This window comes from Centruroides sculpturatus, unplaced genomic scaffold (genome assembly GCF_000671375.1).
Source record: "Centruroides sculpturatus isolate CEXI.00-Female unplaced genomic scaffold, Cexi_2.0 scaffold211, whole genome shotgun sequence".
NCBI lineage: Eukaryota > Metazoa > Arthropoda > Arachnida > Scorpiones > Buthidae > Centruroides > Centruroides sculpturatus.
In genome coordinates, this window is record NW_019384472.1 from 407129 (window position 1) to 426516 (window position 19388).

At 27.5% G+C, this 19388-nt stretch overlaps 1 protein-coding gene across 1 annotated transcript in view; it reads left to right on the plus strand.

Annotated features, from left to right (window-relative positions):
* LOC111621205 (transducin beta-like protein 3) overlaps nt 1-14373 on the plus strand; it is a 37845-nt gene extending 23472 nt beyond the window's left edge. Inside the window, exons 13-21 of the mRNA XM_023363284.1 lie at nt 3159-3248; nt 6319-6387; nt 7525-7595; nt 9412-9568; nt 9658-9716; nt 9787-9890; nt 10304-10375; nt 13991-14149; nt 14222-14373. Coding sequence (XP_023219052.1) covers nt 3159-3248; nt 6319-6387; nt 7525-7595; nt 9412-9568; nt 9658-9716; nt 9787-9890; nt 10304-10375; nt 13991-14149; nt 14222-14307 — 867 coding nt within the window. The 3' untranslated portion in view covers nt 14308-14373. The remainder of the gene's footprint in view (nt 1-3158; nt 3249-6318; nt 6388-7524; nt 7596-9411; nt 9569-9657; nt 9717-9786; nt 9891-10303; nt 10376-13990; nt 14150-14221) is intronic.
* Nucleotides 14374-19388: the final 5015 nt, after the last annotated feature.

Sequence of the window (19388 nt, forward strand, 5' to 3'; positions counted from 1 at the left end):
AAATAGACTGGTGTCTGCTCTGTGCATTTTTACAGCCTGGACAATATTCATGAAACAAGTGTACTTTTATTCCAAATTTCATAATAAATAAATTAATTAGCTGGTCAATTGACTAGTTAAAAATATTTATTTTATTTTATTTACAATTATTATTTTACTGATAACTATACTAGAGACTGGTATGCAATTGAGTGTTATAGTACAAGTATTGTTTTGTTGCAATTAAAGTTTATTAGGAAATTTGCATTTTCATAGTCATAATGTTGTAAATTGGCCACCTACAAATTTTTCTAGGGGGAGAACGCTGCTTATGTTTTGTTGTTAATGAATTTCATGGCAATTTTTCATAGAATTCATTATGTTTAAATTATTATTATTGTAAAAAGAACCAATACTCAGGATTCTGTCATAGTATGACATTTAATATTCTTGAATATTAAATGTCATACTATGATGCATAACATCTCAAGAAAATTCAACAAATACTGTAGTAATAGATAATAGATATTATGAAGGATTTATATGATCAGTTAAGATAATCTTTATCTCTGGAAATCTGAGAAAAGATAGACTAGATATAAAATAAAAATATTTACAATCTACAAAACAAATGAAAAAAGCTGTCAATGGCCCTTGCTTGACTTTCCTGGCACTCAAACAGTAGGTTAGGGTGACCATTAGGAAGTTCAATAATTTTTAATTATACTAGGATATAAAATTTAAGTAATAAGAAAAGCTTAAATGGGTAATTTTGTGAATTATGATAAAAATTGCAAAAAAGTATTTAAGTTTAAAAAACACCATGACACTAGCTCAAAGTTAAAATTGTGTCTGGCATTATCTGTTATGAGATGTTATTAAAAATCACTTTTCTACAGTAGAGCGTCAATTATCTGAAAGAATTCCAGTCGGCAAATTTAAATTTTCACCAGTGCTTGGCGCTGCAATCTTTGGCTGTGTCTTGGGCTACTCAAATATTTTACGTTTTTGATACTAAATTAACTTCTGAAGTATAATTTTTTATTGTTTTTATATTTTTCAATATATTTATTTTGTTTGCACAAAATAAAAAAATAATTTTTAACGATACTATAGTCTTCGTTAGGCTTAACATCAACGAAAATTCAACACGAAGTGACACACAATGGAGAAAAATTTCAACATGGGATAGGTTAATATATTTTTTCATACATAATCGATTATCCGAAATATTGATTTTCCGAACAACCCAGTCCCCAATTGATTTGGATAATCGACGCTCTACTGTACTTATATTTTCTATAATTCAATTTATTTTAAATTTTGGTACTTTGAAACCGTGCTAGTAGTTATTAGTAGTAATTCAAACACAAATTATTATCGTATTTATTTTCAGGCACTTGGCAATTTTTATCATCAAGTTTTTATTTAGTTGATACGTGTTGATATTACACACGTTTCGGGCATTTATTGCCCCTCTTCAGCCAACTAAAAACAAAAGTTTAACACTATAAAATTACAAATAACAAAGATATTAGGTATTGTTTTTCTAAAAACATACCTTTTTAATTTACGAGTTATCAAGATATTAAAAACCACAGGTTTCATCGCTTATGCTTACTGGTTGTTATGGAATTACAAAAATTTCTTGGCTCTTAACACACTTTAATCTAAGAAAACATACGGTTTATATTATCTAAAATATTTTAAAACCTTATTTTTTATGGATTTACATGACAAAATTACAATGAAGTACGTACCTAATTATTTGTTTTTCATTGTTATAAAATCTAAACACTTTAAAATTTTTCTTTATACATTTACAACAATACTAAAATTGACATATTTGTCTTTCAAAATCATGCAATTTCCTCTTTTTGCAAACCATTGGGATGACCTCTCCTCCCCCTCTTCTTTCCCCCAGTTAAGCGTACCACTGGTTACTATAGTCATATGACTAGCAGGCCACCTTGTGGCAGTATTACTTTTTACATGAAATATCTTTTTTCTTAAAATGTCTTTTTTATACAAATTATTTCTTTTCAAGAAAATACTTCATTTTAAAAATCCTGTTTACATAAAATATTTCAAGAAATTACCTTCTACATAAATTATCGTTTCTGCAGATTATAAGATATTTAGCCAGTTTTCATTAATTTTAATACTTAGATTTTTGTTTATGCATTTTTTTCCTTTGAGAATTTCTACACTTTCTTTAAACTTTCTACTATATGTTTCTTTTTCTTTGTGGAGTATTTGTATATTATCTTTATCTATTGTACAATCATTCATGGTGCAATGATCATGGAAGGCGGAATTTAGTCTATTGTATTTCAGATCCGCTATATGTTCTTTTAATCTAGTTTTTAGCTTCCTTTTTGTTTCTCCTATGTAATATTTATTATTGCTACAAGTACAATGAATTTTATACACAACGTTCTTAGTTTCTGTTGGTGGTTGTTGTTTTTTCTCATTTTCGAATTGTTTTAATTTTGTATACATTTTTTGGTATGACGGTGCTAACTTAAAGTGCATATTGCTTATTTCATTATCAATTTGTTCGTGTAATCCTTTAATATATGGAAATCCAATATACTTAATGCTATTTGTTTTCTTATTAACCTGTTGTGCTTTAGGATTATTTATCTTAAGTTCCCATTTTTTCACTAGTCTTTGTGGGTATCCTGCCAGGAGAAACTTCTTTTTTAATTCGGCTAAATCTGCGGATATATGTATTTCTTGACTTGTCCTGTTTTTTATCTTAGAATATTCCATTTTAAATATGTTATATTTGACGTGAAGTGGTACGTTAGATTGGTATCGTATTGTTATTTGACTCGATCCAGGCTTTTTAAATGTTCTAAATTCTAAACTTTGTTTTAATCTTCTTATCGTAATGTCTAAATAGTTGATTTCTTTTTTGGTTGTGTCTTCTGTTTCAGTTTTAAATTTTATCTCATCTTGTATATTATTAATTTGTTTATTGATGTCTTCTATCTTTATTTCTGTTTCGTTGTATATTATTAGAATATCATCCACGTATCGTTTATTTTAAATTAAGATTGAATGTTATAAATGTATCTATGTTAAAAATTTTTAACTCTTTTGAAAATTGAATATTATTTCATGTACATTTTTCACTTTTAAATATAATGGGTATGTTTTTATTTTATTCATAGGTATGGAATTCAAAAGATTTATCTTTAGTTGGAGTGTGCAGAGGACATAGACGTGGTATTTGGTGTGTACAGTTTTCTCCATTAGATCAGGTTTGTATCATTAGACAATTATTTGTAATTTAGAAAATTATGAGATTCTAGTTGAACTTATAAATTGCTTAATATTGAATTTTATTCTATTCTTGCAAGCACATTCTTCTTTATTAAACGCTTTAATGCAGAGTTTAACTTATGTAATTACATTGATTATATCAATATTTTAGAGGATTTGTAAAATGTTCAGAAGGTTATTGAGTAATGTGCATCTATTTTCCTAAAATACACTGAAAGAAACATAATTTTCATTATAAAACATTATTTTTTTGATATATTATTTTTGATATAATTAGTATACATATCACCTCTCATACAATTTTGAATTATTTTTCCAGAAACCTAGTATTCATACTTATATACATACAAATATTGCTTGCAAGCCTAAACACATGCACACAACACACACACACACACACACACACACACACACAATGGCATGCATAGACCTAAACATTTAGTGGTACCTAACACTATTAAGTTTTGTGTTACAAGAATTACAGTCAGGTTTGAGAAATTTATATTTCTATAATAAAATACAAATACAATATTTATTCTAAAAAATACCTACAAAATTATAGTTATTTTTTATTACAGAATTAGAAATGATTTCCTTAAGTTTTACTCTGGTTCTATTACATTAAAAACAAAATTAGTCATCTAAGTTAGAGGGATCATTTGAATTCCAATAAATACACATTAAAAATTTCTAAGTGAAAGAGCAAGATGAAGAAATTCCAGTAATTTCTGGAATTGGAGCAATCTGTGTCATCACAAATTTTTCAGATGGGAGCTAAATTCAACCTAGTTTGAATCATAACTTTTAATCATGGATCATGAAGAAACATGAAAAATTACTTTTATCCTATGAATAGAAAAAGTAAGCAAACATGCTGTCAGATCTTTTGTCCACAATAACACAATCTACACCTCAAAATTTCAAAATTTTTTTCACACCAGGTCTTTTATTTTCTGCAGATTATTTGCTATGCCTGCTTGCCACACAACAATGCTTATTGGATAAAATTGAAATAGCCAAAAAGGATTTGAGAGAAAGAATTCAAATGTTACTCAAATGGTCATCTTTTTCTTAAAAAGTTTACTGGACACTTGATGGTTTTATGGTATCACTAGCATCATCCATTTACTGTACATGCTATTGATATAGATGTATATGTTGTTTACAGATAGCATATGCATATATCTGGTTTACAAACATCATATTTTGTTTGTAAACCAGATCTCACTAGTTTGGGAATCACTGTATTATATTATAATAGTAAAATACTTTTTAATAATAGATTCAAATTTATATAAATTTAATCTGTGTGTATTTAAATATAACAATAAGTAATGAATTATTTAGACATTTTAGTTGCTTTTATTATAAATTTTATATATTATGCTGTTTTTTCCATCATAATAATTCATGAATAATATGATATATGATTATTACAATGAGACAGTGCTCACATTTGCATATTATAATTATCATAATTTTTTATGAAGGTTGCTATTAGCACTTGTTTTATTTGAACAGAAGTAAATGGAGATATTCTTTTATAAGTTCAAACTTATGTTTTTAGAAATAATGTCTTTATTTAAAAACTATACAATTGAAATGCTTGAAAGAATGGATGATTAGCAGACTTCAAAATTTATTATATTAAAATTATTACATTGAGCTGTATTATAATTAATGTTTTTCAAATACTGTACAAATATTTTTTTATTATTTTATATCATTTCTTTCCAATATCCATATATCAAAAAGCTGAAATTTTTAATAATTAGATCAAGGACCAAAAAATAGAAAATATTCAATAAATTTACAGCTTGTCAAATATAGCTGCAAAAATAGAAATTTATCATACATGCTTAAGATAATTGATTGTAGATATCATTAAATGTTTTTAATATTTTTGGCACAAATTAACAATAATAATATCAGCAGACTACAAAAATTCTTTTGCAGGATACTAGTCAAGTAGATAATTTTATAATGGATTTTTGATTCTCCTGAATGGCACAACATTGTTTTTGGGACACCTGATGGTAGAAAATGACATTTTTATTTGTTTCTTCATAAATAGCTTAAAATATGTAAATTACCTAATAAACATATCTATCTTCATTGTTGTAAAAAGGCAATCTGTCATTTCACTTACAGTTATTATGTCTTGATGCATCTTATCATTTTTTTTTTTTTTGTGGTATTGTGTCTTTGTTACTGATTAATCATCATGGTATTTTTCTTGGTTTTGTTTATCTGATAATCATGTTCTGCTAATTGGTTTCTTCACTTTATGCTAACCACATAAAAGTAATCGTCTTATTTCATTTTTTCTAAATTACAAATTTATCAATTTATTGATTCAAATACCACATGTCACAATCTTGCTGAGTTTAAAAATAAATATTATATTCAAATAGCATCTGTGTGTTGTCATGTTTGTATTTTAAAAATAGTAAATAAACATTATACAATGCAATCATAAAGTCCCTCCACATTGGGCAGGGAAATGGAAGGAGCTTCCAGGAATGAAGTAATGATGTCACAGGCAGACTACACATCAAAAGAGTTAAAGTAAATTATGACATCACCACATGACTAAGTTAAATAGGCAAGGCCCATTTCAGAGAGATTTTATGATCACATTGTATTTCAGTTATCACATAACCACAGACATTGAGGCCATATATTATCTTTTATACATAAAACACATTATATCTTTAGATATTTTTCTATCAATTTATAGATAATTTCTGTTAATTAAAAGAATTATTTTTTCATAATGTAAATAAAATAAGAATTTGTAGCTATGATAATACAAATTCTGTAAATAACATTCTTATATTGTTAAAGAAGTATTAGCTAATTTCATATAGGTGTAAGTGAATATTATTGTGAATTTTAACAATCAGTATTCATCTATTTAGTTATAAGTTACAATTTCAACATTTTATTTATTTTTAAATTTGAAATTCCATATAAGTTCTTACATGGAAATAGTTATTTAGCAAGATAAAAATACTAGTTTTAATACAAATTTAAATATTTTTTTAGGTATTAACATCATCATCTGCTGATGGTACGATTAAAATGTGGTCTTTATCTGATTTTAGCTGTGTAAAGGTATGTGTATTAATTAATATTTAGTATTGAGAATAATATTCTTTCAAATTACGATAGAAAAATTTTTGAATAATTAAATTTGTTAAGTAACAAGAAGTTAGAAAAGCAATATAGATAACATTGGCAGCTCTACTATGCTATTCCACATATACAATAATTTATAGTTTTATTGTGAATATTATGAACATTAAAACTAATGAAGGTAATAAGATTTATCTCAATGAGATAAATATTTAATGTTTTAGGAAGTAAAAAGATAGGATTTTATGAAAAACATTACAAATGTATCAAATGTTAAATCAAGTTACATATATTTATGACATAAACAATTTTTGAATTATAATAAAAATAATGAAAATGTTTGGATAGTTAAAAATGATTATTAAATAAATATTTGTTGATAAACCTATGAAATTTGGAAACAAAATAAAGAATATGGGAAATTATTCATCGGAATTTTCTAAAAACATTAAATAATAAGACAGAATAGAAGTTTAGCTGAAGCGATGAAAATTGAAATGTTGTTAATAAACAATAGTTTTTAATACTCAACATTTTCTGCTGAAAATTAAAATATTCTCAATTGTTTGTATAGCTCTGCTGTTGCAAAAGAGGAATTGAGGATTTTAATTTTATCATCATCAGTTATGATTATGATTATTATCATCATTAAAATTTATTTATACAAATTGATAATTTTCTTGCACACTATTAAAAGTTACACAATTCTTAAATATAATCTTAGAATAAAAAATTGTTTATTTTAATTTTAAATAATCATCAAGTATAGTTTAAGATTTCCAACTAAATTACAAGCTCAAATGACATTTTTAATAGTGTTCTTATACAAAGATTAAAATTTATAAATATTTTCAATTTACTTAGACTACTTATTTCCAGAGGAATCTACAATTCAGACTTGGCTGATTATAAATGACTACAAAAACATTTTATTATTAAGACAATCAGAATGATTTTAAAAACATATAAAAGCATTGTTTAAAATAATTTAAGATATTTTAATTTGGTTCATTTCAGATATTATTAGTACTATTATAAATAATAAAAGAATATTTTACCACTATTTTATTTTGAACATTTTTACCTCAATTAATTTTGTTATTCACTTTTTTTTAGACATTTCAAGGTCATGAATGTTCTGTTTTAAAATTTATCTTCATCAATAATGGCAAACAAATTCTATCAAGGTTAGTAATTAAATATTTTTAAATAATAAAAATAAAGTATGTAATGTTATTCTTTAATTTAAATAGTTGCATCATAAAATAGATATGCTTAAAAATTCGCTTATTATTTCTAGTAATTTATTCTGAAATTAACATCTAATTATAATAAACGCGTTTTTTCCATCTTGTTTAAATTAAACATATACTTGTTAGTATAATATCTTTAATAATAAGAATAAAATTTTATCATGTTCTCATTGTTACAGACATTTCTTATTTTATATCAATTTTCATGTTATAATCTTTTAATGATAATACAGAAAATGTTAAACATTGAAAGTTCAAGTACTTTTGTTACCTTTTAAATAGAATCAATTGCTCAAGGTCTACATTTGGCCCTTGAGTATATATTGTGTGATCCTTAATCACTACCTTGGTTTTATTCTTGCTGCTCAAGGAAACATTTATGTTACTTCTACAGGAAAGTGAAAAATAACTAGGCTTTGAGGAATTTGATATAATTTTGGTAATAATAATGTAATTATAATATTTTTGTGTTTATGTACATCAGTCAATGAAATTTTATAATTTCTACATTGATGGTGTGGACAGTGATTGAGAGAGGCCACACATGCAGTAGCAAAAAAGATGGCTTACCATTTGTCTTCTCAAGAGCGAGCACAGATTTCTGCATGCTATGAGGTGTGGAAATCAGTGGTTGCTGTGCAGAGATAGTGGTGTACAGGAAAGAAACATCATGCCAGAAATCATCCAGAAACAATCAAGAATTGTCATTTGAAGCCAATGACCACAGGTTCAGTGTGGACACAAAGAAGTGGCCAGCCATTCACCTCACAGATCCCAGTCTCTTGAGAAAGGATAGATGGCACTGGTACCTGTATTGAATTTTAAGATATGCTTCCATATTTCAATTTAATAATATACATTTCAAATAATTCTTGTCATCTTTGCATTAGAAATATAGAAATTATAGCAGTTTCTCAATGCCTAGTAACTTTCCATCCACCTTGTATAAACATAATATCATAATAGCATCTAAATATTCTAAATATTTATTTTAATAAATACCTATTTATTCTGTTTGGCAATGCTGCATGTATGGTTTTTCTATTGATATTATTTTGTATCTTGATTCTGCAGCATGACATCAGAACGCCCAGAATTTTTTCATTAGAAAGTATTCTATCCAATTTCTCTGTATCATTGAAATTTAAATATTTGTTGCCTCCTGCTTCAAAATAAAACTGCAGTTGGTTGTGAATCTTAGAGTTGTCAGCCCTTGAATAGAATTAAAACAAGAATGATGTCAAAATAAAATTTTAAAAGTACATTGTTTTTCCTACTTTTTTTCAAACCTAAGAAATAGATATTTTTAATTTCAACGCATCTTTATCCAGTATATATTATTATTTTAATTTTATANTTTGTTTTCATAAAAATCATTGAGATGATGAGATCAAATTTTAATTTTTAAAGTTTGATTTGAGTTGAAATATTGATTAGAAAGTAAATAAATTAATAATAATATGAATGGTATAAATATTAAATTTAAAATTTTATTAAATTATGTTATAAACATATTTGCATTTGTAAATTTAATGGATTAGAGTACATAATTAAATATGTAGAAGCATCAGTATAGTATAATTTGCAGTCAGTATAAAAATTTAAAAATATTTGAAATTAAATCTTAATTGTTTATAATACCATATGTTTTGCATGATATAATTTTAGTTTTAAGTTTTTCATCATTAAATGTATTATTCTTTTAGCTGTGACTTTTATTTTAATGAATAAAATTAATATTCAAATTTAGTGGATCAGATGGCATTATTAAATTATGGATAATTAAAACAAATGAAATGGTGAAATCGTTAGATGTCCATACAGATAAAGTATGGGCTATTACAACTACTAACAGTGAAGATATAATTATTTCAGGAGGTGCAGATTCCACTATTATTATTTGGAAGGTTAGTTCTAAGCAATGATTTAATTGATTTATCTACAATAGAAATAAAATTAACATAGTATACAATAAGTGTATTTTTATTTTTATCAGGATGTCACAAAAGAGGAGAAAGAAGCTGAAATTATCAAAAATGAAACTTTAATTTTGCAGTTAGTAGAATTTTTTAATTCTTTGAAGTTTCAATGTATATTTTAAAAAATGTATTGTTTTTAATTTTAGAGAACAGGAACTAAAAAATCTTATTAAAGCTAAAGATTGGATCCATGCTATCTCTCTTGCAATTACTTTAGAACAACCATTTCGTGCTCTTAACATAATAAAAAGTAGGTATTTTTCATAATATGTAAATTATGGTGCAATCTAGTTAAATTTATAATTTTTGTATACTGCTCTATATATATTAATTAGACATACTATTTCTATATGTATATATATATAGAATCTAATCTATATTTATATCTATGTACATAAATGAGGATGTTTATTTGCTGTTCACGCCAGACTGTTTGATCAATTGCTATGAAACTCGGCTGTTACATTAACATATTTCTAACTTCGATAATTCATACCACCCCAAAATATTGATTTAGTTTCTATATATCAATTAATCTGCAATATCTGACTTGCTGGCTTTACATGTAGAACTATGACATTACTTGTAATTTTGAAGTTGAAACTATAAAATTACTCTTAATTTTACATGAGTATAATAATCACTTTTTTTCTTTTGTTTTAGAAATACTTTTGGATTCTACAGGAATTGATAAATTGAAAAATATTATTTCAGAAATGAGAGAAGATCAAATAAGTAAGTGAAATCTTTTTTGTTTTTTGTATTTACCGTATTCTACAAATGAATATTAAAAATTTAAAGCACAATAAGAATAGTACAAAAACCCAATTAATTAATGATGAATTTATTCAAACAAAAAATAATTGATTATTTGATTGTCAAAATATTTCAAATTATTTTAGAATCATTTGAATTATTTATTTGTTCCCATTTTAACCTTAAATAAAGAAAAAAAATTATCTAAAAAGGTTGAAAAATTTTATAGTCTATAATTAAAATTTTGCATCAGAAAATTAATTTTCTTCTTCAAATATTTATTTTTGTCTACAAAGGGATTTTGATCCTGTTGGGAAATATTACATTAGACTGTTACACATCTTCCTATAATGCAATGTAAAAACAATAGCTGATTAAATAGTTATTTTGATGATGTGTCTTAATTTGTTCCAATGGTGAATAATTTATAACAGTTTTAGCATTTAAACATATTTATTTAAAATAAACACACTTTAATAATTTTATAAATTAAAGTGAAATATTTAACTATTTTTAGTTGCATTTAATGTGTTACATTATTAATGGAATTTTGAAAATTGTTTGAAAACTTTTACTTTTTTATGCTTAATGTGATAAATGTAAAGTGATCATTTTAGCACTAAACATATGAAAAATTGCAAGAAGTTAGTTAAAAGAGAGAATTTTATAGATTTGAATGATTTATTTAAATGATCATTTGATTATGAAAATGAACTCATCACTACAATTAATGTAATTTAAAAGAAAAATTTAATAATTTTAATTAATGTTTTAGCAAAAAGTACTTTATAGTAATACATTTGTTTTGTATTAAGCTGCCAAATTTTATAAAAAAATTATTTAATTTTTAAAATTTTATAAAATTTTAAAAATTAAATATAAAATAAATAATACTTCTATGTTATCACCTTTTAGAATTTTATATTATTAAGCATGAATTAATATATATTAAATTATTATACCTTAAAATAGAAATTTTAAATATTTGAGTCAGAACATTAGCAAAGTCTCTTCTATGTGGCCTACAGAATTGTGTTCGTTTCAATCAATTTTGATTAAACTCTGCCATTTTCCATTAATTGTGATGAGGAATCCAAAAATGTAATAAAAAATGGGGCTCCATGACTTTGTTTTTGAAATATAAGTGCAAGTTACGAGTGCGCATGACAAAGCAATGTTGCATGAATCATGCAGATTTGTCATGCAATGTTCCACAGTTGCTAGCATGTCTTCTATGGGTTTATAGAATTGAGTTTGTTCTCAAAATTTAATGGACCAATTTTGATAAAACTTTGCCATTTTCCATTAATTGCAATGAGGAGTCCAGAAGTGTAATGAAGGTCCATTTAAATGTAAAAAATATGAGTCCATAACTTCATTTTCAATATACAGAGGTATTAAAGTGACAATGTCCATTCTCTCTGATGCAACTGAGCACAGCTAACAGAATTTAGGCCTACGGGTCCAAAATAAAAAAAATCATTGCGTTCACCTAATGGAAAATAGGCATGAAAACAAACTAAAACACAAGAACTAAACAATTGCCATCAATTGCTTTGTTCTTTTAATGTGTTGGTAAGTGCAAGAATTGTGTTTCCCATGGCCAGCAGGTACAAGGAAAGCGTCTTTTATGGCAGAAAATGCAAAGTTCACTAGTATGCATCCATCAGGTCTAACAAGTGCAAGGATTACTTCTTTCTTTTTACTGTAATTCTATCACAATGTGGCAAAGTTGTGTGATGTCCTAGTTTAAATTTACAGTAATATAATTAAGTTTGAGAAAATACTATACTGTATTCATTATTAAATTTCTTTATTTATTGAAATGATTTTTATCATATACTTAAATAAAATATATTTTTGAAGACATAAATAGCAATGTCACAACCAGTAATTGTTGTTAGAATAAACTCTATTTGCACCTTTTAAAATAAAATTAAAACTTTTTGAATCAGAATTGAGTTGAGTAAATAATCAAAATAAATATTTTAAAAATTAAAAGATAAGCTATTTGTTTTTATCCTGTTTTATTTTAATAAACTTTGAATTTTGTGAGGTTAAAAATTATTTTCATTTTTCAAAGTACTAGGTTGAAATATTCATACTTTGAAATTGTACATTACATGATGGATGCATTATAGAATTCATTAATTAAAATTTAAAAAAAAATTCTACTATATGAATTCTGATAAATATTATCATATTCATAATTAAATACATGCATTTATATTAAATATACAGTGGGTGATTGGGTAACAGACATAATCCATTCCAAGACTTTGTTCATTAACCGATTATCAATTTACCATAGGTTTTTATGGGAATTTGATTAATTTGTTCTGGAAATTCCAAAAAATAAAAAATATATACTTTCTTACTATGTTTATTTATACATAATAATAAAAATACATATATGCACAGTCTTGCATTTTTATTAGTTATGTTTTTTCCATTTGTGGGGATTAAAGAATCTGTCTAATGCCAATTACTTTTCTCTCTTCAGGATTTTTCAGAAGTAATAGCATTGTAATTGTAGAGATCCCTAAGCCTATTAACCTCAACCTGATTTGGATGCCATTCTAAGACCATTGTTCTAACATCTTCCCACTTCTTCAAAAGATCTTTAATAGCAGATATCATCATTAATTAAATTAATCCTCTTTTTCAGAAGAAAACATATCTCATCGAGTTTCTTGATGTTCTTCATTCAAAATTTATTGGTGTTCTGTTGTCAAATCCATTTCAGGTTCCATTATGAGCTCTTCAATGTTCTTTATTTCTCAGATGTGATTTTTGTTACTCCTTAAGCTGCTTGAGTCTTCTTGATTATACAAGTATCTTTCTTAGGTAAGATTGAACTGCACCTACTGTAGACCTGTTCAAGCCATACTGCCCAGCAACATCAGACATCTTCTGCCCACAAGGCTGGAATTACAAGGAAGAGTTTCATAGTTTGATAGTTTGGAGAATACTATTAGATCAGTATATACCAGGTTGAGCGTCGATGTCAACGTCTCCTGTGCTCCAAAAAGTTTAGAATTGTTGCCTGAAGACGAGGGAATATCAATCAGTATTCATTATTTTACATTGTGTTTGTTCTGTGAGGTGTTCATTTATCCAAATGTAAAAATCTTTTACAGAAATGTTCATTACCTGATTTGTTCATAGTCCAAACTGTTCATTAACTGATCACCCACTGTATTTAATATATTTTGATTTAAAATTTACTGCATTGTTAATATGCTTATGTAAATAAAAAAAATACAGTATGTTTTTACTTTATGCAGAGATTACATTCCAGAATGTCTCACACAATTTAAATTAAACATAATATATAAATAATCACCAAAATATGTAATAATATGACTATACGTGTAACTCTTGCATCCTAGATAAGTTATCCAGACTAAAAATAGGTAAAAAAATAAGTACAAAAGTAAAAAGAATTTAATTATGTATTAGTTTTAAAAGAAGCCTAAGTGACAATCTTCAGTAAAACAAAAAGAAAATTACAAGCTATTGCACAATACTTTCTGTGAATATCATTGCCATATGTGTTAAATAACAAATAAAATAATTTTTGAATTTTTGCAGCTGCTTTGTTAAAATTTTGTGTGACATGGAACACAAACAGTAAACATTGTTATCCAGCCCAAGTTTTAATTAATATCATCTTTAGAACATATACTTCAGAACAAATCCTAAAATTTCCTGATGCACATATAACTGTTCAAGAGTTATTACCATACACAGGTCAGTTCTATATAAATTACTTCAAAATTATTATTTTGTAATTTCTCACATATATATTTTTTCTTTTTTTAGAAAGGCATTTTAAAAGGGTGAATAAATTGATGCAGCAATCCATGTTTCTTGAATATTTAAAATGTAACATGAAAGTAGCAACATGACTGAGATTTTGTTATTTGTATATAAATTGTATAGCAATTTTAATAAATATTTTTTAATGAATCCGATATATTGTATATATTCAGAATATTCAATATCTGTTTAAGAATTTCAAGTTGAATTTTTCTGGTAAATGATTAAAAATAATCATTTACCAGAAAAAATGTAACATAAATTATTGGATGTTTTGAAATTATTAAGAATAAACATTTGTTAGTTTCTTGATTTTAACATAATGTTTAAATGTATGTAAGGTTCATGTGAAAAAATGGAAAATTATCTGTTATTTTACATTTCATATCATTACAATGAAATACATAAAGTAAATCTGTTTCATAAAAACTCAAATAGCAGAGAAAAACTCTTAATTCTTAAGAATACTTTCAAAGTTCTACCAGTAACACTGTTATATAAAACAATGCTAAACTAAGTCATTTTAACATTACATGAATAAGGACAGAATATATGTATATAAGTTTATCTATTTATAGCTTTGCACTTTAGACAATGGACCTGACTAGATTTTTTAAAATATTTAGCATATTGATGATGTAACCATAAAGAGTAAATTATTGTTTATTCCTTTACTCACAATGGGACTCTCATTTCTACAACACCCTTTAAGTGTTACAACTCTGTTCACAATATTCGTCATTTTCTATGAGTTTTTACATAATTTGCATGATTGATGATGATATTGCTGAGAAAGCTTGTAAGTTTCTCTTTGTATGTTTCTTCTAATTTGTAAAAATCATTGATGCTAAGATTTGCCATGCATTGAATGGGATAGTGTTATGCAGGGTCTTACTGTTAAGGAGCAGCACAAGACAAATTTGGAAAACATTGATTTAAAATATAAATGAACTATTTGTAATATTTGTCAACAAATGCTTTAGGTAGGAAAATTAATATAAACACACACGCACACATCTTGTATAAGATACACCCTCATTTTTTCACAAAATAAGTAAGTATATTTAATATAGATAAGGCAAGTACCAATCTGATGTAGTGCAATGTACCAAGTACTGTACATTGCACTACATCAGATAAGTACTTTTGGTACTCATCACAATTTTTTCTACTGTATTCCTGTTAAAAAAAATAATAATAAAATTAGACTACACACTTTCATTTATCAGGGAGAGAAAGTCATTTTTAATTAAAATTGACCATTAAAATATTCTGTATGAATATATGCAAAAGGTGCTTAGCTATAGCAAATAATAATATTGAACATAAATTTATTATTATATTTCAAATACAAAAAAGAGCATGAAATAATTTTTTCAAAGAAGTTAGCTATGTTTGGAAATGAAAGAGAGAAAGGTTAATAATAGTATGAAATCTGAATAAATAAATAAATCAGTTTTGAGTGCTCCCAAGATTGGTCCACAAAACCAAAACGTTTCAGAACTATTCAGAATCACACTTTTGGAATGTTCTACGTTAAATTTGCCTGCAACAAAAGAAACTTTTATATATTGTATATAATATTTTCTAACGGTTAATAATTCTGTTTTAAATTCTCATATGAATATGGAGGGATTAGACTCTAAGCATTGAAAGAACCATATTTTGCTTATGAACCTAAAATTTTTAGTTTACTGTTTTAAATTTATACTTTAGTAAAACATGACATTAAAAACGTAAGAAATCCAAATCAATCCAAGCATATTTTGAAATTTCACGCAAAGTATAAGCAAGCTTATATACACAGGATCTAAGAAAAAATCGTGGAACGAGAAATGGTTGTACTGTAATATCGTGCCAAGAATGTAAAGGAAAAAAAAATACAACTAGATCTGGGTGCTTTGCAAAACTATATTTTGTATATTATCATTCTATAATTAAATAATGAACATCTTACAGATGTGGCGCATATTTTCGGTATAATGCGACGATAAATGTCACGTCGTTTTATACGCGTGACATTTACAATACGCGCCTTGGCAGAAAAGTTACGCACACAGAATTGGTCGATGACTTCAAACCTCGGTATACACCTACGTAAAACGATTACAGTTGTGATCCGATTGCATGCCAGGTAATGCCATCAGAGTGTCTTAAAATCACTACCTTAGTATTCTATAAAAAGGCTAGCAGAGATCCATTATTCGGAATTTCCGAATTTTCGGGCTCTAGTAAAGCCTTTTTCCCGTACCCATCGCGGGTTTGGGCCGGGCCCATAATGGAAGCAGCTGAGTGGCGAGGTACGCGGTCCGACGTATTCGGGAATGACCCGAGAAAAATTTCTGGATAATTGCTTTGATTCGATTCCAGATCCCTCAGAATGGTGGTCTGACGCTCTGACCGCCATGGCTTCGGCCGTTTCAACTTTTAAATTGTATCGTTCCAGAGGAAATTGTCTTTGTGATATGATGATTTAATCGCTTATCACCACCAGTATTACGTTCTCATTAATGAAGTTTCATTTGATTCCTACGTTCATGGTGTGTAAGTTCAATGGTTTTGTCAAATGTGTCAGAAATATTCTTGATGGGACATTTAAATTAAGCTATTAATGTAGTTTAAAGGGAATTGAAATATAACAAAGAACTAGTCCTCAGAAATAAAGGCTATAGTTTTTTTAAACTCTGCCTTGTGGGCACTAAGAGAGAGCAAGCCCATTACGGGTTCGGCCAGAACTTCAATGGAGCAGAGGATGGTAAGAAATAGAGCCGGACATAATTGGATAGACAATCTCAAAAAATTCATGAGGTTTTTCGATCTCGGGTTCCCCAGAGCGGTATCATACTATTCCAGATTACACGGCTATGAAAAAAGGCTATGGTAGGAATGTTAACAGAATTTATCATTTATATCGAATATATACAATAGATATTTTTTTATGCAGCCGCAATATCAATATTATCATTTAAACTATAGAGGAGAAGGTGGTATTATGGAACCCCAATTACCTTTTAGTGAATTGTAAACAAGGTATCGTAACTACACCCACATTTTTTGTGCCAAAAATACCGGTAACTAGTAAACTAAATGTTCCTAATTGGATTTTTCGCTAGTGTAACTATAAGTATGGTTTTTGAAGGCTTTTGTACAAAAAGTCAGAAAGTAGGCTTAGAGAAAATCGGGTGGTAATATGGAACCTTACTGTATATTTTCAAAAAATGTAACCAAAAATAAATAGGAAAGTACAAAGAATGTTAAATAATTACAAAATTATTTACTCCAATGTATTTTATCGCAAAAATGGTTTTATAATAGAAAAATATGACCTCCATCAACAATATATATTCCAGCAGCTCTTTTTCGATATTCTCAGGAAGAATTGGCTTTCTACCTAGTGTCTTTTTTACAAATTGCTCTGGAGGAATGTCTGCTTGCAAATAGAAAGTTCGGAGGAGTTGAGTTCCATATTACTGTAAAAGCACCAAAGGGGTCCGTATTTCACGCATCGCCATCTTGAATTAACTTATGTCTGTCGAGACCAAAATTTAAAAAACGTGAACATCATACACAGATTAATATATACCCCTAAGTCTCTGGAACGGAATACATGCACCAGTGAACCTACAACTATACGATTTACATTTTAAAAATAATTAAATTCACTTAGCATTCAAAACTTGCAAATTTTGAAAAAAACAAATTTGCTGATTAAATACGGACAACCGTTTAACTGAAGTAAAACGAGTTTTCCCCTTGCTATGGATGTCTGCCTAGTTCAGCTCAGCCACAATCCGCTACAGTTCGCCTTTATTATCAGTTCGAAATGGGGTGGTTCCATAATACCTGCAGTGTTCCATAATACCACCTTCTCCTCTAATTCACAACAAGAGCTCACTTATCATGTAATAAATTATATCACATGCAGGCGCGCAGTGCACACTGCGTATGCCTAACGATTAAGATTGAACGGTAATTGAAATTAATAAATAATTAAAATATATGCTCTCCACTTTCAAATTAGTAGCGTCTTGCCCTGTACAGTACATCATACTTTTCCTTTAACAATAGAGCAGTTAATAGTTCATCTATTAACTGCTTTCAGGGGAAAATTTTTAATTTGAATAACGTGACTTCCGGTTTGCATTGGAAATTCATATATAGTTAATCAGGGCCTCCTGCTCCAAAGGTTTCCATATCTGGTATTTTCTTTCATCTATCAAATCGACACTACAAATCACCGCTTTGATGAATGCCCAAGATTTGATAACATATGCAACAAAATCCTTCAAACTGCAAACGTAAAAAACAAATAACACAGTAGAGTCCCGCAGACTCGACTTAATAATTGCGAGGAAAGGCATTTTCCCATCAAAAATAAACAAAGAAAACATGCAAGAGACTGATATGTAGAAACTACACCATTAAGATGTCTACAAATTGTGCACTATATCTATCATTGTGGATAACAAAAGTATATTAACCACTATAATTTAATAGCATCAATGCCCAATACAAGCTACTGTGCCAAATTTCGTTTCGTATCCCATCCTGAGATATTAAAAGCCAAAAGTAGTTTGGCTAATGAACACCGTGTTATGTTAATTTGGAGTATTATGCCAGTTATTCCCATCTGCGACGAGTAGGAAGGTAATCAAAATGGCTAAAATTGAACGGTAAGTATTTTTGCTTTTTTTTTCCTTTTAAAAATGGTAATGTTTTCAGCTTTATTGCAAATCCGACTTCAGAAAGCGAAAGTTTTTATCTTTTTTGTTCTTTGAAATACGCCCCTCCCAAAAGTTGCAAAATTTCACAAAAATTAAATCCCAAAAAGAAATCATTTTTTCCAATCAAGAGTCCATACGTGAAGCAAACAGTTTAAAAATCTTCGCTCCCGTAATTACAGAAAACGCGTGCGCGCCATTCACCCTGCCTTGGCCTGGCGCGGCACGTATTATCATGTCGCGTTGTTCGTGGATAACAACAGAAGAGTGTCAAAAAGTGATAAGAATAAAACTAATATTCCCGAGGAGGTATTTTAATGCCGAAAAACTAAAGCCCGGGCCGTCCTCTTCTGGGTGTGGGGAGGAACTTCGAAATTTCAAATGGAACACTACAGTATATTATATATATGTGATTTTTTTTAACGCAGAAGCAATAAATTAGCCACCGA